This window comes from Dysidea avara, chromosome 8 (assembly GCF_963678975.1).
Source record: "Dysidea avara chromosome 8, odDysAvar1.4, whole genome shotgun sequence".
NCBI lineage: Eukaryota > Metazoa > Porifera > Demospongiae > Dictyoceratida > Dysideidae > Dysidea > Dysidea avara.
In genome coordinates this window covers 34,701,278-34,724,530 of record NC_089279.1, presented here as the reverse complement: position 1 = coordinate 34,724,530, position 23,253 = coordinate 34,701,278, and the positions used below count along the sequence as shown (strand labels likewise).

Genomic DNA, 23,253 nt, shown 5'->3' with positions numbered 1-23,253 from the left:
CACACGATTGTTCCTGTACATAAATCTGGTGACAAGACTCAAGTTACTAACTATCGTCCAATTTCTCTACTCTGTATAACATCTAAGGTATTAGAACAACTAGTTTACAACAAAACCATTTCTTACATTTCAAGTTTTCTCTCACCTCAGCAGTTTGGCTTCTTAAAAAATCGATCCATAGTGCAACAGTTGCTTCTCATGTTGAACACCATACATAGTACTAATTGTCATGAACTGACTTTATAGTATATTCATTATTGTATTTCCTTATTGTATTTTAGGCCTTAGGTTATGCGCATGCGTATACTGTAATGTGTCTCTGTATGCCATGTCTTTCGTACGCGATGAGTAGTGTGTGACACGTTGTCCTTTATCCGTTCAATCGTCGGCCCTCCTGCTTGCCGCTGTTGTGAATCTGCTGTAACGTGGATCAGCCACGATATTTGGTGCTGTGACCAGGATTGGTTTGCTGTTTTGTAACCCGCCCCGCAGACGTCGTGGTACCGTGGCAGTGAATAACGGTACCTGTCAAGGCAAGCCAATTCACTGGTAAACATTTCTTTTCTGGTGTTTTATTACAGCAAACCAGGATGGAGGGAATGGACAAGTTAAAGGGATCCCGCAAAGCGTACCGCGCACACTTAACGCGCATCTATGGCAAGATAGAAGAACTAGACCTGACGCAACCCGCTACTGAAGACACTATTAGTTTAGTTATGTCATACATTGACCAGTTGAACCGCAAGGCTGAATCATTGCAGCAACTCGATGTGAAAATACAGTCCATGATTGAAGGAGCTGATGATTCAGAACGAGACACCTTTGAGACCATAGAAATCCAAGACACCTTAATAGAGAAGTTGACACGTTTGAAGCGATATTTAGAGAAGAACAATACCACAGCTGTCTCACCAGTCACTCCCCTTAACTCTGCATCAAGAGAGTCCATAGTTCAATCTGCACCCGCCAGTCGATTACCCAAGCTCGACTTGCCGAAGTTTTCTGGAGACCCGCTTGTATGGCAAACATTTTGGGACTCCTTCCAATCAGCTGTCCACTCAAACCCCAAACTCACAGGCATTGAGAAATTTAACTACTTGCGATCATTACTAGAGGGTGAAGCATCCAGAACTGTCAGCGGATTTACTTTGACCAGTGCCAATTATGAACAGTCCATCTCTCTACTGGAAGCCAGATTCGGAAAGAAACAGAAAATCATAAATGCACACATGAAAGCGTTATTGAATTTACCCGACACTTCCAATACTGCATCTAGTCTAAGGCACTTGTATGACACTGTCGAAAGCCACATAAGAGGTTTGGAATCATTGGGGAAGAGCAAGGACACCTATGGAGATTTGTTAGTCTCTCTGATTTTAGGGAAACTGCCACCAGTTGTAATCAGGAATCTCACTCGGAATCACACCTCAGATCAGTGGGATATTGATGAACTTCGTACTGGAATTGAACGAGAGATTACTATTCTAGAATCTGGTCAGGAAAGTCGTGATGATCATAGTCAATCCAGTGTCACTGGATCCTTTTTCATGGGTGTGCGAAAAGGACACTCAACAGGCGAGAAGAGATCAGTGAGTGCAAAACCAATATGTGTGTATTGTAAGGGACAACATAGTGCTGTGTACTGTAATGTGGTAACTGATGTAAAGGTGCGATTGGATATAGTGAAGAAGGAACGGCTGTGCTTTAATTGTTTGGGAAACCACAAGGCTGTTAATTGCAACTCAAAGAATAGGTGCAGGGGATGTCATAAGAAGCACCACAGTAGCTTGTGTGGAATGGAAAGCACACCTAGTGCAACCCAAACAAACCCTACCACACAGAACAATCCACAGCCCCCACAATCCTCTCAGACATTGCCAAGTACGTTGAATCCAACATCACAGAGTTTTGTTCCAACTCAGCCAGTTGCTGGCCTTACTACAGCTACACAGCCCCTGATTGGCAACCGAGATTCTAGTCCAGCCTGTCTTTTGAAAACCGCTGTAGCGTTTGTTAGAGCTGACAACCACAGGGTATCCGCAAATATATTGTTTGATGAAGGGGCTCAACGGTCCTTTGTAACACAGACTTTAGCTGATAAGTTGGACTTGCGCCCCCACCATAGAGAAAACTTGAGTATATCATGCTTTGGTGGTGAAACTACCTCTAAGTACCAGGTTGACACAATCAGGTTCATGCTCGAAACCAATGTTGGTGACATCGCAATTTCAGCTTTAGTTGTACCCCAGATAGCAGCACCTGTTCAAAACTTTGTTAACTCAACTTTACACAGCCTTCCTTATTTGCGGGACTTGAAGTTGGCCCATCCTATTGGCTTTACACAAAAATTTCAGATTTCATTGTTAATTGGTGTTAACCATTATTGGGAGATCATGGGCAATCACATTGTCAGGGGTACGGGTCCAACTGCCATGGAATCCAAGCTTGGATATCTACTTTCAGGGCCACTTCCTAGGCAATCAGAACCCCATGTCACTCATGCTTACACAACTCTAGCAGTTAATCTCGAGTTTTGTGATTGTACTGATTCATCTCCTGACACTAGCTCAGACACTCCCACACCTGTGGAACATTCTACTGACATATCACCTGAACCATTCATGGCAATGTATCAGAGGGACCATATATCACATGACAAGGATGGATACTATGTAGTTCGTTTCCCATGGAGACCAAACCATCCTTTCCTCCCTTCTAATCGGGCAATCTGTGAACGGCAAACACGTGCACTTGCTAGAAAGCTTGGATACCATCCAACTATGCTTCAGCTTTACGGTAACATCATCACTGAACAAGAACAACGTCAATTCATTGAGCGTGCACCTACTGAGAGTGACCAACCCACCACTGGAGTTCATTACATACCGCACCATCCGGTGTACAAGAATTCCTCTACAACTCCGGTGAGAATTGTATACAACTGCAGTTGTCGTCAATCGCCAAAGTATGCTAGTCTCAATGATTGCCTATTGGTTGGTGACACACCCTTAATTGATGTGTGTGCGATACTGTTACGCTTTCGTTTACACCGGTATGCCTTGTCAACCGACATTGAAAAGGCTTTTCTCCACGTTAAACTTGACGAACAGGACAGAGACTACACAAGATTTCTGTGGTTATCAAACCTTAATGATCCAGAGAGCCAGTTCACCACATACAGATTTAAGGTAGTCTTGTTTGGGTCCACAAGCTCCCCGTTCATGTTAAGTGCAACTCTACACCGTCATCTTGATCTGTACGAGTCTCCAGTTTCATCTGACATTAAACGCAACCTATATGTTGACAATGTAATCTCGGGATGCCAAACAGAAGAAGAGATTTTAAGCTACTACACTGATGCCAGATCCATCATGGCCACTGCACATTTCAACTTGCGTTCATGGGCATCCAATAGCCCCAAGTTACAAGCAACAGCACAAACTGATGGAGTACTTGACACTGACACAACAGTTAGTGTTCTTGGTCTGAAGTGGAACACCTGCACAGATACTCTAGCACTCTCACAACGTCGACTTACAAATGACAACACTGTCATGACCAAACGCAACATATTACAAGCAGCATCAAAGCAATATGACCCACTTGGGTGGCTCTCTCCAATAGTCATACGAGCTAAATTACTGATACAAGAACTATGGCGTAAGCAAGTGAACTGGGACGAACCCCTGGATGATGACTTCAACAACAGATGGTTTCAAGTTGCAGCAGATGTCGAACAATCAGCAAGTGTGGTAATGGCACGTAGGTATTCTGTCATGTCTTCAAACAAGTCTGTTTACCTACATGTGTTCGCTGACGCGAGTACAAAAGCGTATGGAGCTGTAGCGTACCTGCAAAGTGCAGGACAAGTTGACTTTGTTATGGCGAAATCACGAGTCTCACCACTGAAGACCACAACACTACCTCGACTTGAATTGAAGGCAGCTGTCACAGCTGCGCAGCTTGCAGAATTCATTCACTCTACACTACAACCCCAGTTAGACTCCATCAAGATCAAGCTTTGGAGTGACAGCCAAATCACACTGCATTGGATCTTTAGCAAGAAACAGCTCAAGCCATTTGTAGCCAATCGAGTCAGAGAAATTTGCCTCTTATTTCCTACTTCTGTATGGGGTTATTGTCATACGGATGATAATGCTGCAGATCTCCTAACCCGAGGAATCTCTTCAACCCAGTTACAGTCATCAACATTATGGTCCCATGGTCCACCTTGGTTACCATCACAATCTAACTGGCCTACATGGTCTCCAACCACTGTCCTCCATGTCCAAACCAATGATGAAGAAGTCGAACCAACTCTCCCAGCTACAGATGCACCTGCTACTCTCAAGCCTGGACTTGGCCAGATCATTGACATCACCAGATATAGCAAGCTGACAAAACTTCTTAGAATTACAGCCTACGTACTGCGTTTCATAACCAACATTAAGCGAACATTACCAAAGTTGTCTGGACATCTAACTCCAACTGAACTCAGCTATGCACAGGTATTGTTGATCAAGTCTGTCCAACAACATTCCTTCTGTAATGAAATTGCCAATCTCCAGTCCAAAGCATCTCGCTTGCCACTAATACGTCAACTACGCCTTCACCTAAACAACGAAGGCATTATCTGCTGTGGGGGAAGGATACATAACGCCCCAGTATCTCAACAAGTGAAGTTCCCTTATCTGTTGCCACAGAAGCACTGGCTCACTGAACTCATCATTCAAGATATTCATCAAAGGCATTTCCACAGTGGCACAAATAGCACTGTGACATACCTTAGACAAATGTATTGGCTACCAGCAGCCAGGCGACATGTGAGAAGTATCTTGAGACACTGCGTTACTTGTAACAAATTGTCTGGAAGTCATTACAAGGCTCCAAGCCCACCTCCACTTCCTAAGCACAGGTTGCAGATGATGAACCCATTCACAGTCACCGGAATAGATTTTACGGGAGCACTGTATGTTCGAACATCCGGAGGAGAATCTAAGGTGTACATATGCTTGTTCACTTGTGCAAGTAGTAGAGCAGTGCACCTAGAGGTAGTTACTGACCTCTCTGAAGAGACATTTTTACAAGCCTTCAGACGATTTGCAAGCCGAAAGTCCCTGCCAAAACTTGTTGTGTCTGACAATGCTTCTACCTTCATGTCGGCCGCTGAGGATTTAAGAGCATTGTTTGAATCCAGGACCATACAGGAAGGCTTAGGAAGACAGGGAGTAGAATGGAAGTTCATCCCTTGTCGTGCACCCTGGTATGGTGGATACTGGGAACGCCTCATTGGACTAACAAAGAATGTTCTCAAGAAAGCTCTTGGTCGTGCTTACGTTACTCTACCAAGCTTGCAAACAATCGTTGTAGAAATTGAAGCTCACCTCAACAATCGACCTCTGACGTATGTTAGTTCGGATTTAGATGAACCAGAGCCCTTAACGCCCTCCCATCTCCTCTATGGAAGGATTATTGACACTGTGCCACACTCTCTCGCTGCCAAAGATGAAGTGATTGACGAGAACTACCAAGAAGTTGGCTCTAAGTTACACAACACTCTCAGCAAGAAAGCAAAGGCCCAGGCACTAATAATCCAACATTTCTGGAATCGATGGAAGAGGGAATACCTGACATCTCTCAGAGAAACTCACACTGTCAATAATGGTACAAACAAGGAAAGAATCAAGGTTGGCGATATAGTCATTGTACATGATGATGTTCCTAGATTGAAATGGCAATTGGCAGTGGTGAAGGAACTACAGCGAGGGCATGATAATGCAGTAAGATCAGCTGTTATTCGCACTGTAAATGGAATTACGAATAGACCTATCATCAAACTTTATCCATTGGAAGTGAATGTAGAAACAGAAACGCCAGACTCTCAAGATATATTGGATGACAGTACTCCAGATACACCGGTACCTCATGATACTGAACCCCAATTGCCCTCACGACCTCAACGGTCAGCAGCAGTTAAGGCTAGAGCACAAGTCTCAGATTGGGCCCAGATCTTGCGTGGCCCGGAGGATGTCATGAACTGACTTTATAGTATATTCATTATTGTATTTCCTTATTGTATTTTAGGCCTTAGGTTATGCGCATGCGTATACTGTAATGTGTCTCTGTATGCCATGTCTTTCGTACGCGATGAGTAGTGTGTGACACGTTGTCCTTTATCTGTTCAATCGTCGGCCCTCCTGCTTGCCGCTGTTGTGAATCTGCTGTAACGTGGATCAGCCATGATACTAATGACCAAACTGATGTAGTCTATCTTGACTTCAAAAAGGCTTTTGACAGTGTCCCCCACAAGGAACTGTTATTCAAACTTCGATCACTTGGAATTTCTGGCAAGCTTTGGTCATGGTTTGAATCACACCTACTTAATCGTTATCAGTGTGTGAAGATTAACAACTCTTTGTCTCACTTTCTCCCAGTTCTATCCGGAATCCCACAGGGAAGTATACTTGGCCCACTTCTATTTCTCATATATGTTAATGATATTCCGGACATCATTAAATTTTGTCTATTGTTTCTATTTGCAGACGACACCAAATGCATCAAAACTATCTCCTTACCACTAGATTCACTTAAACTTCAAGAAGACTTAAATAATTTAAACTTTTGGGGAATCTTCTATTCGGTCTATCAAAAATCTTTCTGCTATCTTTTAAAAGGAAATCTCCAACATCTTACAATATCGGCACCTCCCAGATTTCTTGTGTTGATACATACAAAGATCTAGGAATTATGTTATCAAGCGACCTGTCATGGGATGCTCACTATAACCACATTATCTCCAAATCCTATCAGGTACTTGGACTTCTAAGAAGATCTTTCTCCATACAAAATTATGTCCAAGCCAAATCTCGACTATATACCTCTCTTGTTAGATCCCAGTTTTTCTACTGGTCGGTCATCTGGAAACCCCACCTAATTAAGCACATTCAGCAACTCGAACGTGTTCAGAGGCGTGCAACTAAATACATTCTAAATGATTACTCTACTGACTACAAGTCTCGTCTTATTAATCTCCATATGCTACCCCTAATGTACATTCTTGATGTAAATGATGTGATGTTCTTTCTTAAAAATCTCCACAACCCCCACAATGGATTTGACATCAATTTCATTAAATTTGCAACTGGTCACACACGTCTAGCTTCTGGAAACAAGCTACTCCAAACAAGATCACCTGACAATTCCACTAGTAACTTTTATTTTAACCGGCTTCCTCGCATCTGGAATGCCCTTCCGGTTATCAACTACCAGGACAACCTACTCAAGATAAAGGCTAAACTCTTAGATTATCTGTGGAATCTTTCACTGCCAATTTCACCTCCAACAACACCTGCTCTTTTTCATTTCTATGTCCATGCTCAAAGTGTTCAAAGATCCCTCACCAACCTAACTTCAACTCCCTTTAACTGTTAATTCCCCCCCCTTCAAGTAATCTTAGACTAGTAAGTAAACTTTGTAGCTAATCACTACTACAATTTAGCTTCCGGCCACTGACACAGGATGTCAGTGGACCATCAGTGTGCTGCCATATGTCCCAATTCTATCATACCAACATCTGCAACTTGTATGTATATAGGTATATGTACACTGTAAAGTTAATTATTATTATTATATATGTTTCCCCGGGTAACATGTTTCCCGCACACATATCCCTAGGGATCCGTGTTTCCCCGCACACATATCACTAGGGATCCGTGTTTCCCACCAAAAGCTGTCAGTGATGTGTTTCCCGTAGCGATTTTTAAAATATTTCACCGCACACACATATCCCTAGGGATTCGTGTTTCCCCGCACATATATCACCAGGGATCCGTGTTTCCCACTCAGATATAGCCATCGTGCAGTAACTCCAAGGTCTATATGGCTAGTTGCAAACAGTACGCGATCCAACCATTCAGTAGATATATTGCTATCTAGCTAATAGACACCACGCATATTGCATGTATTTAGCTATAGTTAGCTAACTAGCTATATAGCTACTATATAAGCTAATACAATAATTATACTAGCTAGCTATACTAATAATCAGAACTATAGTCATTTAAAATAAACTTTGTTGCTCTTCTCTGGACCTGCTCAATAAGTGTGATGTCCTTGACAGGGGCGGATATAGGATTTATAAAAGGGGGACTAACTCAAGGTACTAATCTCTTGGGTAGAGTGTTGGAACTAGGGGGTCTGGGGGCATGCCCCCCCAGGAAATTTTGAAAAATAGATGCTAAAATACTGCAATTTGGAGACATTCCCACATAAAATTCATAATATTTTCTGCTTGTAGATTATATGTACTGCTGTGAAGAAGCAGGCTGTAAACAGCTATGACTTCATACTTAATTAACATTAATTATCTCTTTGTATGCATACATAATTACTTTTTGTAGCTTATTAGTGTAATTAGCCAGGTGTTTTTACCTAATCCTGTCTTTGTTGTTATTTTTGTAAGTTATCAGTAGGTTGTTTTGACATATCTCTGTCTCTTTATTGTTCTAGTTTTGTACAGGTAATTAACTCTCTTTGTAAGCTTGTGTAGTTGACCTTTTGCTGACCTTAGCACTACAGCTTGTATAAATACTCTATCTGTGTGCAAAATTTAGTCTGCAATTGAGTGTGCTAAACTGAGTATTGAGAACTGAAGCGCCGCATCGAATAGCTAGAACTACTCGGCTTCATGACAACTGCCTTTAGATTATAGGTATGGCTCTCTGAAGTATTTTGCTAATGGAAAAGTTTGGGTAGGTACAGACAACCAAGTACATGATGCACCCCTCCCACAATTGCACAACACTGAATAGGTGCATGCTAGAATAATGTTGAAAGTGGAAAATTTTGAAATTTGAACAATACAAGTTTGAATCTGCAGCATTTTCAATGGAAATTGTGTACCTGAATTAAGTATTGTCTCACATATTAACTACACAAGTGAATGAATGAAGCCCTTTAAACAGACCAATGCACTTCATTGTATGTATAGGTGCAGGCAGATTTGGAAAAATTTCATAACAGAACCAACTACATGTTTCCAGTGAATGTTCTATTAGAGTAGTTAGCTGACTGCTCTATTAGAGTATCTCGATCTTGTACACCTTCAATGCTGATCCAGGTCCTTGTCGCATAAACTTTAGCATAAATCCACTGATAATACCTTGGAAAGATGTTTATAAGGTGGTTCTATGAGTATTTGTATTATTAGTGATCATATAATTATGCTAAGACAAAATTTCATTATAATTTTCAGCATATTGATCAAGTAAAGCCTAAATATGAAGGGGGGCCAAAGCCCCCCCCCCCTGGATCCGCCCCTGCTTGATATGGTTAGGTTTCCAAATCACTGAACAGTATATAACTTGCGATCTCACTAAGGAAATATACAAAGTTCTCTTGGCTGTCACTGTTTGATGCTTGCTAAAGCTGCGATGGAGCAGTTCTAGCATTCTGTAGGTCTTAGGGATTATGTTTTTGTAGTGTTGATCCCCAGATAGGTCTGATGATATTATAATACCGAGATTTTTATGTGAACTATTTGTTAAAACCTGTGTGTCAGCTATTTTGTAATTATAGTGATGACTTTTGCATTAATATAAAGTCTAAGTCCTTGAAACTAGGTTAGGTAATCCTAAGGCTGCAGCACATGTTGTTGTAGACCTTCAGTGCTGGTCACTGTAAAGTGTTAATAATAAATACCTTAGGATTAAGGAAGAAAATCCATCCCTCCTGGAGGAAGACTGAGTGCGGCCCCGACTAGACATTGGGTGACCTGCAGTTCGATTCCTGGGGTTGGAGGGATTTTTTTCCTTACTTTGGCCCCTTTTCTGTTACACCTTTCCAGCTACTGTATAAGTCATTAAGTCTAAGTCCTTGAAACTAGGTTAGGTAATCCTAAGGCTGCAGCACATGTTGTTGTAGACCTTCAGTGCTGGTCACTGTAAAGTGTTAATAACGACTACATCGCTCTGCAAGAAGATATCATCGCTTTATTTACTTGGTCCAGAGAGACAGATCTGAATTTTAATCTAAAAAAATTCGTACATTTATCATTTAAATGCAAGTTAGAAACCACCTACACCATTTCGGAAATTACTATACCACATAATGACTCACACAAGGACTTAGGGCTCATATTATCTGAGAATCTAAGTTGGGACAAACACTACAAATCAATCTCTGCTCGTGCATACAAGGTATTGGGACTAATACGTCGTACTATTGCTTCTACCCATTCTACTTCTACATTGGTCACATTATATATTTCAATGGTTCGATCTCAGCTGCTCTATTGCACCCAACTATGGCGTCCACACCTGATGAAAGACATTTTAACTCTCGAGCAAATCCAGCGCCGTGCCACTAAGTATCTATTAAATGACTACACCAGTAGTTACAAAACCCGTCTAGTAAAACTAAGGATCCTTCCTCTGATGTACCTGTTCGAGTTACAAGATATATTATTTGCAATCAAATCAATCAAGGTACAATCTAAACAGTTCAATATTCATGATCATATCAACTTCAGCTCAGCTAATACTAGATCCGGCACCAGCAACAAATTGATCATCCCTCATCATTTAAATAACGTATCTAGACATTCTTATTTCCATAGATTACCAACTCTCTGGAATGCCATGCCTATCCTTAACTTGGATCTAACGTTTCCTCTGCTAAAATCAAAACTAAAAACTTTTCTCTGGGATCATTTTATAACTAACTTTGAAGATAACAACAATTGCTCATTGCACTATCTCTGTCCTTGCTCAAGATGCCACCAGTCACGTCCACCCACCTCAAACCTGAACTACTTGTAGAATCTGTATGTATGTGTGTATATAAGTAAGTAAGTAAGTAGGTAAATAAGTAATGTAATGTAATGTACTTTCGCGGCTGTTGGTACATGTTACCAACAGACCTTTGGTGTGTTTACACCATAAAGCAATAATAATAATAATAATAATAATAAATATAGGTGGACACTCTTTTTTGGATTAAAGAACATATTCTATCTCGTACTCCACAAAGTTGCTGAGTCTAAATCATTTTGAAACAGTGAAATATCTAACAGTATTATGAATCTTGGTGTCGTCAATGAATAGTAAAGTTTTACTGATGGTAACACAAGATGGTAAATCATTCATGTAAATAATGAAGTGTATAGGAGTCCCAAAATACTCCCTTGGGGAACCCCAGATAGAACCGGCAAGGGGGTAGATAATGACTGACTGCATGCCAAAGCTGTAGCTACATTGATTAGTTATGCATAGCTGCAACCACATGATTTACTCTATATGATTATGATTATGATTTGATTTGGGTTGAGACTTAGAAGCCTGTACACCCATTCAATTACATACATATACATACATAAATTAGATGCAATGAACATAAATTAACTATGAATATAATTAATAAATCTATAGTCATAAAAGTAATTATCTATAGCTGATTTAAAATTATTTAATAAAGAATTTCCTACAATATCACTCGTAAGATTGTTCCAATCATTAATTACTCTAGTACCAAAATAGTTGACCCGACATGAAATGTGGGCAGGGGGCTTAAGTAATTTATATGCGTGACCTCTAGTTTGTATATTGTGGGAGAAAGTAAAAAAGTTGGAGTGATCCAGATTGAAGTAATTGTTCAACATCTTGAAAAGAAATATTAAGTCACCACGTCTGTGCCTGTACAAAAGAGATGGTAAATTCATTGATGTCAGTCGATCTATGTAAGACTTGTCTCTTAAAGATGGTACTAGTTTTGTAGCACGCCGTTGCACACCCTCAAGTTTACGTTGATCTAATACATAATGGGGTCCCCAAATTACATTTCCGTATTCTAATATTGGTCGAACCATTGATTTGTACAACCGTGATAGTACAAATTCATTAAAATCGATAAAGCTTCTTTTCATACAAACCAATACCCTGTTCGCTTTCATAGCTACTTCAGAAGCGTGTTGGTGGAACTTTAAATTCGCATCAAATATAATACCCAAGTCCTTATGACAATTAACTGAATCCAATGAGACACCATTAAGATAGTAGCCTCCAAAGCTGTATATAGCTAGAGATAGTATTTTATTGTATACAGGTACTTGTAGCTACTGTTTTATTAAACTGATGCTATAGCTACATAGCCAAATCACAGCACAGTTTAGCAGTTATAGTTGAATACCAGTGAATAGCTTAATTTCCTCCATCAACATGTATACTTATAGTATTTATCTAGTTGTATAGGTATGGCTAGCTATGATTATTAAAAGTGCATGTGCGCCCTATGCTAACACTACGTACGTTGCACATGACTTTATAAAGGGGAAACATATTACCCGGGGAAACACATATCACTGTGACTTGTAGGTCGCTAGCGAGTTAGTGATATGTGTGCGGGGAAACACGGATCCCTAGGGATATGTGTGTGGGAAACACGTTACCCGGGGAAACATATATCAACGTGAAATTTCGACCTCCAAGAATCAACTACCAAACCACCCACAAATGCTAGGCTAGGTACCACTTAGAAAATGCCAGATTGGCGTTATTTTTCATTAATGTCTTGTCGTGCAAATCGGCGAATATACTTACAAATTACGAGATTTTTTGCTATATCTTCAAGGAAATGTCTTTTAAAGCTACAATATGCACTCTCAACCTTTCTTACTAACTGTACTCTAAACTAAAACCATCAGTGGCTGTGTTTTCTGGAGCAATTTCCAGCCGCAGCATCGCGAAAATGAATTTTCGGACTCGAAATAAGTTTCGATGCCATTGGAGCACACAGTAGCAATGCCAAAGTAACCCTCCCAGGTCAAACTGGTCTGGCATGGGTCCAACTACTACCACACCAAATATCATCGAATTCCAAAATTGTTTGCCATCTGGCTGAGCTCGACGGCTGTCAAAAATTCGTCGAAATACCAATTTTATTCACTGACGGGAACTTTTGCTAGCCAGATGTGTTAGTTTACTTCTCAAAAGCTTGCTAGACCCATAACCAGTAGCTTTCATTCATAGGGTTGGTCTGGCAGCTCTTCTAGCGACCTCAAAAACTGCCAAATGCCGCTATCTATGAATTTTGCCGATATCGACCAATTCACAATGTGGTAAAGAAATCTTGCACATCAAACATGATGCTTTGCCTCTCTAAAGTCATGTTACATCCTTGTTTAGTTATATTCGTCCATGGGGTGGCATGGTGGCACTGGAGGCTCTCTTATCGAGGCCAAAATCCATCAAAATGCCCATCTCACCATTTGTCATCAGTTTTAGGAAGTTTTACATGTCAAACATGCTGGTTTACCTCTCTACATCCTTGCTAGACCATTCAATCACCTTCGCCTGTGTAGGCACCTTTCTTCAGTCTCTTGAAAACGTCAGCATGCCAATTTGGCGCAACCATCAATACAAGTTAATGCTTATTTTGTTTCATTGGTTCCACGAAAAATGACAGGAAAACCAGCAGAAATGTAATAGAACGGAAATGGAGTTAGTCTAGCTCTAAATATTGTACTCTACAGGTTTATACAAATGATTACCGAAATGCAAATTCCGATTATCAAAAACCACAATTGAAGTTTTCATTCTTGTAGAGTTCCGAAGGGTGGATGTTTAAAACTAGACTAACTCCAGTTGGGTTATGTAATATTTCTGCTGTATTTTCGTGGAATCAATGAAACAAAATAAGCAGTAAGTAGTGTTGATGGTTTTGCCCAATTGGCGTGCTCTGACATTTTCAAGAGACTGAAGAAAGGTGCCTACACAGACGAAGGTGATTGAAACATCCAGTAAAGATGTAGAGAGGCAAACCAGCATGTTTGACTTGTAAAACTTCCTAAAACTGATGACAAATGGTGAGATGGGCATTTTGATGGATTTTGGCCTCGATAAGAAGGCCGCCAGTGCCATCCTATGGACGAATATAACTAAACAAGGATGCGACATGACTTTAGAGAGGAAAAGCATCATGTTTGATGTGCAAGATTTCTTTAACGCATTGTAAATTGATCGATATCGGCAAAATTCGTGGATAGCGGCATTTGGCAGTTTTTGAGGTCGCTAGAAGAGCTGCCAGACCAACCCTATAAATGAAAGCTACTGGCTATGGGTCTAGCAAGCTTTTGAGAAGTAAACTAGCACATCTGGCTAGCAAAAGTTCCCGTCAGTTAATAAAATCGGTATTTTTGACGAATTTTTGACAGCCGTCGAGCTCAGCCAGATGGCAAACAATTTTGGAGTTCGATAATATTTGGTGTGGTAGTAGTTGGACCCATGCCAGACCAGTTTGACTTGGGAGGGTTACTTTGGCATCGCTACTGTGTGCTCCAATGGCATCGAAACGTTTTTTGAGTCCGAAATTTCATTTTCGCGATGCTGCGGCTGGAAATTGCTCCAGAAAATGCAGCCACTGATGGTTTTAGTTTAGAGTACAGTTAGTAAGAAAGATTGAGAGTGCGTATTGTAGCTTTAAAAGACATTTCCTTGAAGATATAGCAAAAAATCTCGTAATTTGTAAGCATTTTCACCGATTTACACGACAAGACATTAATGAAAAATAACGCCAATCTGGCATTTTCTAAGTGGTACCTAGCCTAGCATTTGTGGGTAGTTTGGTAGTTGATTCTCAGAGGTCGAAATTTCACGTTGCGGACCCTACCTATAACTCTAGTATCAAACACACTAGTTGTATGAAGGTAAGTTTTTGGGTGAGTTCGAGGCGAGCTAGGGTTGGAGCGAGCGTCCCGGCGAAGCCGGGCCAACCCTAGCTCGCCTCGAACTCACCCAAAAACTTACCTTCACACAGGCAGTGAAAGTCATCATTACGTTTAACAGGCAAACGTCAGGTTAGCGTTAGGGTTAGGGTCGGGTTCAGCTTTGGTTTCTTTTTCACTGGTATAGTTAGACTATATAGTATTTTATATTTGTAACATTAAATAGTACAAAAACAAAAGGAGTAGCCAGCAAGCACCGGTGGTACAGTGGTAAAGCGTTGGTACTGTAAACCTGAATGTGTGAGTTCGAGTCTAGGTCACGACACACTTTTTTTCTTCGTTTCTTAAACCTTTTTGCGTCACGATTTCTTCTAAGTTTTTTTAAAATTGCAATGACCGGCTAAATATCAACAGCCTACTATTTACACTGCTTAGAACACTGATTCCCATGCTTGAGCACAAAACTGTCTTGTCCTTTCAAGTCACGCGTAACGGAAATCAAACCGGAAATCGCTTGCGTTTCCTATCCCTTTTATCTATGGTTTTACCATAGATTTTCTCTACACAGATATCGAATACTAAAAACTCACCCTGTTACTATACCAGTCCGCGTGCAATTCAGTCAACTTGTTTCTTTATGATCCTTCAGTCTCTAACTAAGCCTTACTCCTTCGAGTATTTCTCTCCCACACCCTGATGCTGGCGCTCTTGCAAGCGCCTATTCATAAATGTTCCAGATAAGAGGTGCTTATTCCTGTGGATATGACGTCACCATTGTGTCACGATATGCTCACAGGTATGTTTTATTTCATTATTATTATTATTATTATTACTGAGCAATCAGCCCTGCTGGTATGCTCAGATTTGCCCAAAATACATGCAACACAATTACAATAATGCGGTTCATACCACCATAATGACCATATTCGTGTGATATGCTAACATTTTAAGCATGCAATGCACACAGATTAGTTTCATACCCTTCTAGTGTACGAGCTCAGTATGAAATGCATACATTTTTGGTATGAAATGCACTCAGGCTTTTTAACAGTGTGGTACATGTAAACATGCAAGTGATTAGTTAAATAAGTAATTTTCTAAAAGTGCTTTGAATTTGTCGAAGTCTGGTGATGTAACAATATGTTCTGGGAGGGTGTTCCAAAGTCGGATGGTGGAGGGAAAGAATTTTGCCCCGGGCCCCAGCCTGAAAGGGGCCCCAGGATGCCCGGACCTGTTTAAAAGATTGATATACTCTATAGACAGTGTTGGGAGTAACGCGTTACGTAATATTATTACTTTTGTGGTAACTAAGTAATATAACGAAATACGCTATAAAAACAGGTAATATAACTCAAGATACTTTACTTACAAATGTAACGCGTTACCTAAGTTAGGATCCGCAAACCAAAAAATTGATATCTTCAAATCGACTTACAAACTATAGTCACGTCATGTGTAGGGGTAGGTCTAATCAAGAAAACACTAGAGTGGCAGCAAATTTCGTCCATGTCTTCTAGCGAAAATAACGCGAAATACCTTGAATTCGATCGATTTTTCGCCGTCGTAATTTACAATGTTATTCTTTTGAGCCAAAACTCTCTCTCAAGCTTTGAGAAGTTGTCCACTCTTACTTTGGAGTATAGGTAGTTTAATATAATTAATTAATATTTGGTAGTGGCGTCGCGCGCATCGCCGATCGGGAAAAAAACACGCTTCGTGATCTGGAGCACAGTAGACTTACAGGAAATACTGCAACATTTACTGCAGTGATCACCTCCAAGTCAAGTACCTGTGTGCCGAATATGGTGTGGATTGAAGTTTGTTGACCATCTGGCTGAGACCGTCTCAGCCTCGCCCGATTTAGCGAAAATTTCCTCCACGATCCAACAAATACTGCAGTTTCGTGCTAATTAACACCTTTAGGTGTGCTGAAGTATGGAAATGATTGCTCAGAGCAAGTATAAACTAACAGCAATGGCTTGATTACTGACGGAAAATTTTACAGTTAGCCGATAATGCAATTTATTTCCGGTGCAAAACTAAAATTCTTGTAATGAAAGTTCACGGAATTCAGCATAATGTTACTGACTTGATATGATTATAAATCACTGTGAGGACAGTAAGATAATCATTCCTGTAGCAAGGATGGAGTCCAGAGGTCTAGCTTGAGTGCATGGCCAGATTTATATAGCTATAGCTATGCAGGTCATGCAGCATAGTTATAATCATGCACACCTAAATTTTTGATAGTTAAATTAGAGCTTATAATTATCTGATCATCTATTTTTATGTGATACTCAGATGCAGTAGCATGCAAGGTCAAATGGTATGCTCCCCAGACAAGTTTTTCATTGCCTTGAAATCACATCTGCATGGAAAACTATCATACAAAGCCGTGATGTTTCCTGGTAGCTAATTTTGTACCAAAGTACCAATTACAACTTATTCAGTCTCAATCATGTCTATCCTGTGCAAGACATTAAAAACATAGTGTTACTTCCATGACACAAAATCTCTAAAAATGAAGTTTAGTTATTTGTGATTTGGAAGAAATTTTGATTTTAATTGTTATATGAGATGCCCATTGGATGATTTACTGGAACTTAAAATTGACATAGTTATAATGGATTAGATCAACATTTAATAAGAGCATGTAGTCACATGTCACTGAATTTAGAGTAATTATCACAATGACTTTGTCATACTAATATAGATCTGTTCACAAAATTCAAATAGTTGAAAATTTGTCCTGCACTGCATGGGTCCTGATTTTGAAGTTTTTGTGGTAGAATTTTAGTAGCTTGGAACATTACATGGAATGTATAAGAGTGGCCCACACAGATAGGATATACAAATATGTACGTACATTAAACTGTTGTCTTGTAGATTGCTTTTAGGCGTATATCTCAACTTTTGATTTTATTTTACATATCCTCACAGTAGTCAGCAGAGCCACTCTTCCCTACCATCAACTATGGAATTGGAGCAAACCCTTGGTTTCTGCTTTTGATAGTTACTATAATTGTTGCTAATACTGCCCCCATCATGCATAAGTATAGGATCAGTATTATACATACCAAATAGTAAATTGCATATCAAAATGAAAATGCTATATGTTATGTCTAGACTATACCTTTAACCATGTTGAGTATATATGAGGAAGAAGATTTTCAGAAAAAGGCACAATGATTTTACTATAGCATGCAATATGCCAGCATTAAAATTAATTATATAGGTCAATTTATACCAACGCTACATAGCTATAATATGTATAACTTGCATGAAGGAAACTCTCCAATAGAGCAGTCAGATATTCCCATAGAACAGTCAGAAATTGTTTTTTTATACATAATGTCACTGAAATTAATTAACAATCACAAACATGTTTATTTAACTGTACTCAGAGTAGTTGTCAAGTATATTTCACAATATTTTTGTAAAATTACATATTGGTTACGAGAGCCTTGGTTTTGTGCAATAAATCGCGTTTCGCATGCCGTAATTGAATAAAGTGTTCGTAATCTAGCCTTCGCTGGAAGTTTGTGCTTGTACTGAGTAATCATTTCCATAATTCAACACACTTAAAGGTGCTTATGTGCACGAGACTGCAATATTTGTTGGATCGCGGAGGAATTTTTGCTAAATCAGGCGAGGCTGGTCTCAGCCAGATGGTCAACAAACTTCAATCCACACCATATTCGGCACACAGGTACTTGACTTGGAGGTGATCACTGCAGTAAATGTTGCAGTATTTCCTGCAAGTCTGCTCTGCTCCAGATCACGAAACGTCTTTTTTTTCCCCGATCGACGATGCGCGCGACGCCACTACCAAATATTAATTAATTATATTAAACTACCTATACTCCAAAGTAAGAGTGGACAACTTCTCAAAGCTTGAGAGAGAGTTTTGGACCAAAAGAATGACATTGTAAATTACGACGGCGAAAAATCGATCGAATTCAAGGTATTTCGCGTTATTTTCGCTAGAAGACATGGACAAAATTTTCTGCCGCTCTAGTGTTTTCTTGATTAGACCTACTCCTACACATGACTATATAGTCTGTAAGTCGATTTGAAGGTATAGATTTTTTGGTTTGCGGACCCTACCTAAGTAATATAGTTACTGTAACGAATTTAATATTACGTAATATTATTACTACAAGTAACGAAGTTACTAATCTCGTTAGTAATCCGCTGAGTAACGCCTAGCCACAACGAAGTAATGAAGCCTACTGAATGAAGCTTATTCACCAGCTTCTTACTTATAACCAAGATTTGCACATTGTCCAACAACGCAATCATGTCACGTGATAAGGTGGTAGTTTCACACGTGACAGCTTAAGGCTGTGGACACAAAGTAATATAATATGTAATATTATTATAGTTACTTTATTTTATGGGTAATATGTAACTGTAACTAAATAGTTCAGTTGCAAGTAATAATTATGTAATATGTAACTAATTACTTTTACAAAGTAACTTGCCCAACACTGTCTATAGAGTAGTCACAGTATTCTTCAGAGAGGTAGTGTAGCAAGTTATAAATAAGGAGATACGATTGGTGGGGAGAAGCTATTGTCATTGTCAGCATGTAATGACCTTTCTTTTTTGGGTCTTTGTTAGGCTGAAGTTGTGATTCAGAGTGGAACCCTTCCTTGCCCCTGGGGCCCCTGTTTAACTGGGCCCCCTAATTTCTCTGGGCAGCTTTGTCCCTTGTATAACTATAAAATATATTCTGGCAAGAGTTAATAACATGGGAAAGGATATTATAAATGAAATTTAGGTAGCTTTGTTTTTAAATATAGTGGATCACTGAATTGTGTACTGCTATATATACCAATATTATAGACGTGAGTTGATTATGAGAGAGAGTTTTAACCTTATGAAAGTGCAACTGCAACAGTCATCAAGTGGCCAAGCCTTCAAGATTAAGGAAATCTTTGCTCTCATATTGCTGAGCACATATATACATATATCACAAACATTTTGAGCAACAACATGAATGGGCACTGACAAGAGCCTGAAAGTTACTGATAAGATTGACTAGCACATGTTAAATTAGTACAGATGTTAGAAAACCACCAATAAGTCTAAGCTTACACTACTACTGATACCTGCTCTAAGTGGAGATAAAAAGTTAAACATTAAACTTTGTACTGAAGGGCTATATATAGCTACTCATTCAAAAAACATCAAGTTACTGGCTAGGCACATACACAGAACATAACAGCTCTACACAGTATAGTTACACATGTAGTGAGTTTAGTTAAGAGTTGTTCATAAATGATATCATGCAATTCACTCAGTATACAAAGTAAATATGCAGGAATAACATTCTGAGAGCTATTTGCCCATGCTATTGAAACCACAATCGATCATGCATCAGATGCTAGTGTATAAAACAAATGGAGTGAGTGCTCATGTAGTTCTTTTCACCTATCAGGTGAGTGTGCCTTGAGTGATATATAGACTATATCACTTATACCATGACTGCATCAGGATTTTGCTGATATACACACCCTTGCCTGCGGCCCTTGGGGTTTGGGTGTATATATCAGCAAAATCCGTCACAACCATGGTATACCAACTACAGCAGAATATAGCATGATTTACCTACTCACACATTCCATTAACACAAGTATTGAGGCATCTATATACATTATAATAATTATATGCTACTATAAAATCGGTCATTTTTACCAGTAATGATAACTCCATGTCTTTAATACAAAGTCAGTAGAACCACTAGCACTTTAACTAATGCAATTATAGCCTAATAAGCAGTTCTTTATTTCAACATGACAGTCACCATCTGATGTGTTTGATGTGTTGCATGTACATGCAACACATCATATAACTCTGCTGCTGCTACTGCTGCTGCTGCTGCTGCTATACTTCACTGCATGCACATGCAACCATTGTATTATTCAGCTGACTTTCAGCTCAAGATTTGTTGCACGACGGTCTGTATCTGAATAATATGCAATCATAAAATTAAACCATCAATCATTTAAAATAAAATTACAAAATATGTATGTGTGTACATGTGCACTATATAAAGTGTTAGGAATAGTATCCATAAGTGGTAGGTTTGGTATGCGCTTTGCCATATGTGCGAGGCATAGCTCTTTTTACAATTTCAAGCTGTTGGACAAGTCGCTCCTTTGTCTTTAAAAGACCAGATCGATTACCTCTCTCGCTTTTTATTGCAAATTCAATAACCTCAATTTGACAGTGAAGGAGTAATGCATAGTTATGATTCATGCTATACTTTTGAAATTCACTTATGACCCGATATAATTCTTCAGTTAGAGATTGTTGAACTAGTTCTACTTGTCTTAAAGATTGCTCAAGATTTTCCATTAAACATTCAGCTCTTTGTTTCATGTCTGTAGCTTTTATAAATTCACTTCTCATGTTTTCATCAATAAATTCCTTAGTGTAAGTTTCATACTCAAATTTAGCATTCTGGTGGTAGTGTAAATTATAGCAGTGGCCACATTCCTTACAGTTTTCTGTACCATTCATGGCACGGCATTTTCGTAATGGCTCTTTATCAAAAGTCTTGTCAAGGTGGCATGGAATATGACAATTTGAATAACAGCCTGCTGCTCCACATAATGTATTATGACGTTTTTCTGGCATTTCAACAACTTTACATCTTTCAATTTGCTGCTCAGATCTGTAATCAGCATGAAGTTGCTCTTTTTGTAATGCAACCTTGGCCTTTTCTTTTTCTGATTCAATGCTGACGACCAATTGACGTTGTTCAGTATATTTTGTAAGAATGGTGACAACTTTCAACTCAATAGCCTGTTTTTTATCATATAGACTAACAAATTCTACAGTGTGTATTTTTTGAAAATCTTTTATAGTGTCATGCATTTCTTTTAAAACACTGGCAGTGATTTGAAATGATCCAGCCACGCTTTTAGCTGCAGTAGCAGATATTGGCTTTGTTTGACTCTTTGCTCTTACCTTTTCAAGTTTGCAACAAGGATTTTCAACGTAAAAAATATTTTGCTCTGGGATTTTTTTCCCAAAGTACTGTCGCAGCATGTCAACATCAAAGTTCAACTCCGTTTCATCAACAGTGTTAGTGAAGACTACTATTATATTGTTTACAACTGTTTTTGGCAAAATTGATGTTATAGCAGTAAAAACGTATTTTAGTTGTGCACTAATACGAGAATTTCGACCATTAATTACTAAACAAACACAGTTGATGTGTTCTACTGCTTTAAGTGACTGGATAATAACTTTTGTGTTCTGTTCATCTTGGTCAAATCCTCGTGAATCATTGAAGCCAGGGGTATCAATTACTCCTACATCTAAACCTGACAACTTTGTGTTGTACATCTTAGCACCAAATGTTTTACTCTCCATTTGTTTTGATTTTGGGTTTTCAAGAGCAACATCATGAAATGTACGAACATTTGTTAACCCAATATCATCTATTTCTTTGCCAGCAGCTTCTATGGCAGCACAGTTGCAAATAAGGTTGAGAAATGATGTCTTCCCTGAGCCAGTTTCTCCAATTAGAAGCAACTTGTAAGAGTGATGTGCTGGCTGGGATCCACGAAAAAATTCTAGAATTTTGTGTGCCGTTTCCATTAGCTGCAAAGTGATGACTAATATTAGACTGCTATGACCTATTGAGTTCCTTCAGTCAACTGAGAAGCAGAAATGTATTCAGATGAGACATAGAATAGGCTTTTTATATCAGCCAGAATACATGAATACCCACATAATGATGCAACTTTTCTTGGAAGACATGCATGTACAGGTCACCATGAATTCGCAGAATCTACATATGTATACCCACATCATGCAGTGTAATCTGCGATGTGGAAACACAAAGAAGTCAGCAGATCTATGAAATGACTTTAAATTTTTGCCCATTGGATCTTTATCAGTGTAGGTTTCAGATCATGCTTGATCAGAAGTACTACAGTTTAAAACTGAACCACATAGCTAGTAACCACAGTTGTAACTGTTGGTGCCTCATTAGAGTGTTAGCTATATTTTATCATGATATGGCTCACCATTTTTACATTGGTCAAAATGTGGATATATTTATATTATGAGCAAGGTATGTGAAAGTTGTGAAACTTGCTGAAGTAACTGGATACAAATTAAAGGTTACAGAGTTACAGGGTAGTAAATGAGGATTGTCTTGACCTGTAAGGTGCAATACAGTGGTACATTTACAATATAGGAATATATATTATTGTCAGGAAATGGTGTACTTTAGGTACGAGAGTGTTACTGTGGTAAATTATGGATACCAGTTTGCTGCTGTTAGTGGTGTCATTCGGATATGAGAAAAGTTTTGTTCTTTAATGGAGAAGACACCATGCAGACATTGCATCATGAGACTTGCTGGGCCACTGGAGAAGTTGATACATTGTTTGTATGTCCTGTGTTGTATGTGTGTTTGTGTTGGTATATATTTATACGTATTTGTATCTTGCATTGGGAGCACCTTTGTTGGTTATATAGAATATTTGCATTTGTCTTGTGACAATGGTTCTTGT

The 23,253-nt window shown here is 39.2% G+C and overlaps 2 protein-coding genes across 2 annotated transcripts; one reads left to right on the top strand and one right to left on the bottom strand.

The window, feature by feature from the left end:
* Positions 1-590: 590 nt before the first annotated feature.
* Positions 591-6,041, top strand: LOC136264969 (uncharacterized). The gene has a single exon (XM_066059733.1). The coding sequence runs from the start codon at positions 591-593 to the stop codon at positions 6,039-6,041; it is 5,451 nt and encodes a 1,816-aa protein (XP_065915805.1).
* Positions 6,042-20,779: 14,738 nt separating this feature from the next.
* On the bottom strand, positions 20,780-22,330 carry LOC136264968 (uncharacterized). Its single transcript, XM_066059732.1, has one exon. It carries the CDS (start codon positions 22,328-22,330, stop codon positions 20,780-20,782), a length of 1,551 nt encoding a protein of 516 aa, XP_065915804.1.
* Between the last annotated feature and the right edge of the window lie 923 nt (positions 22,331-23,253).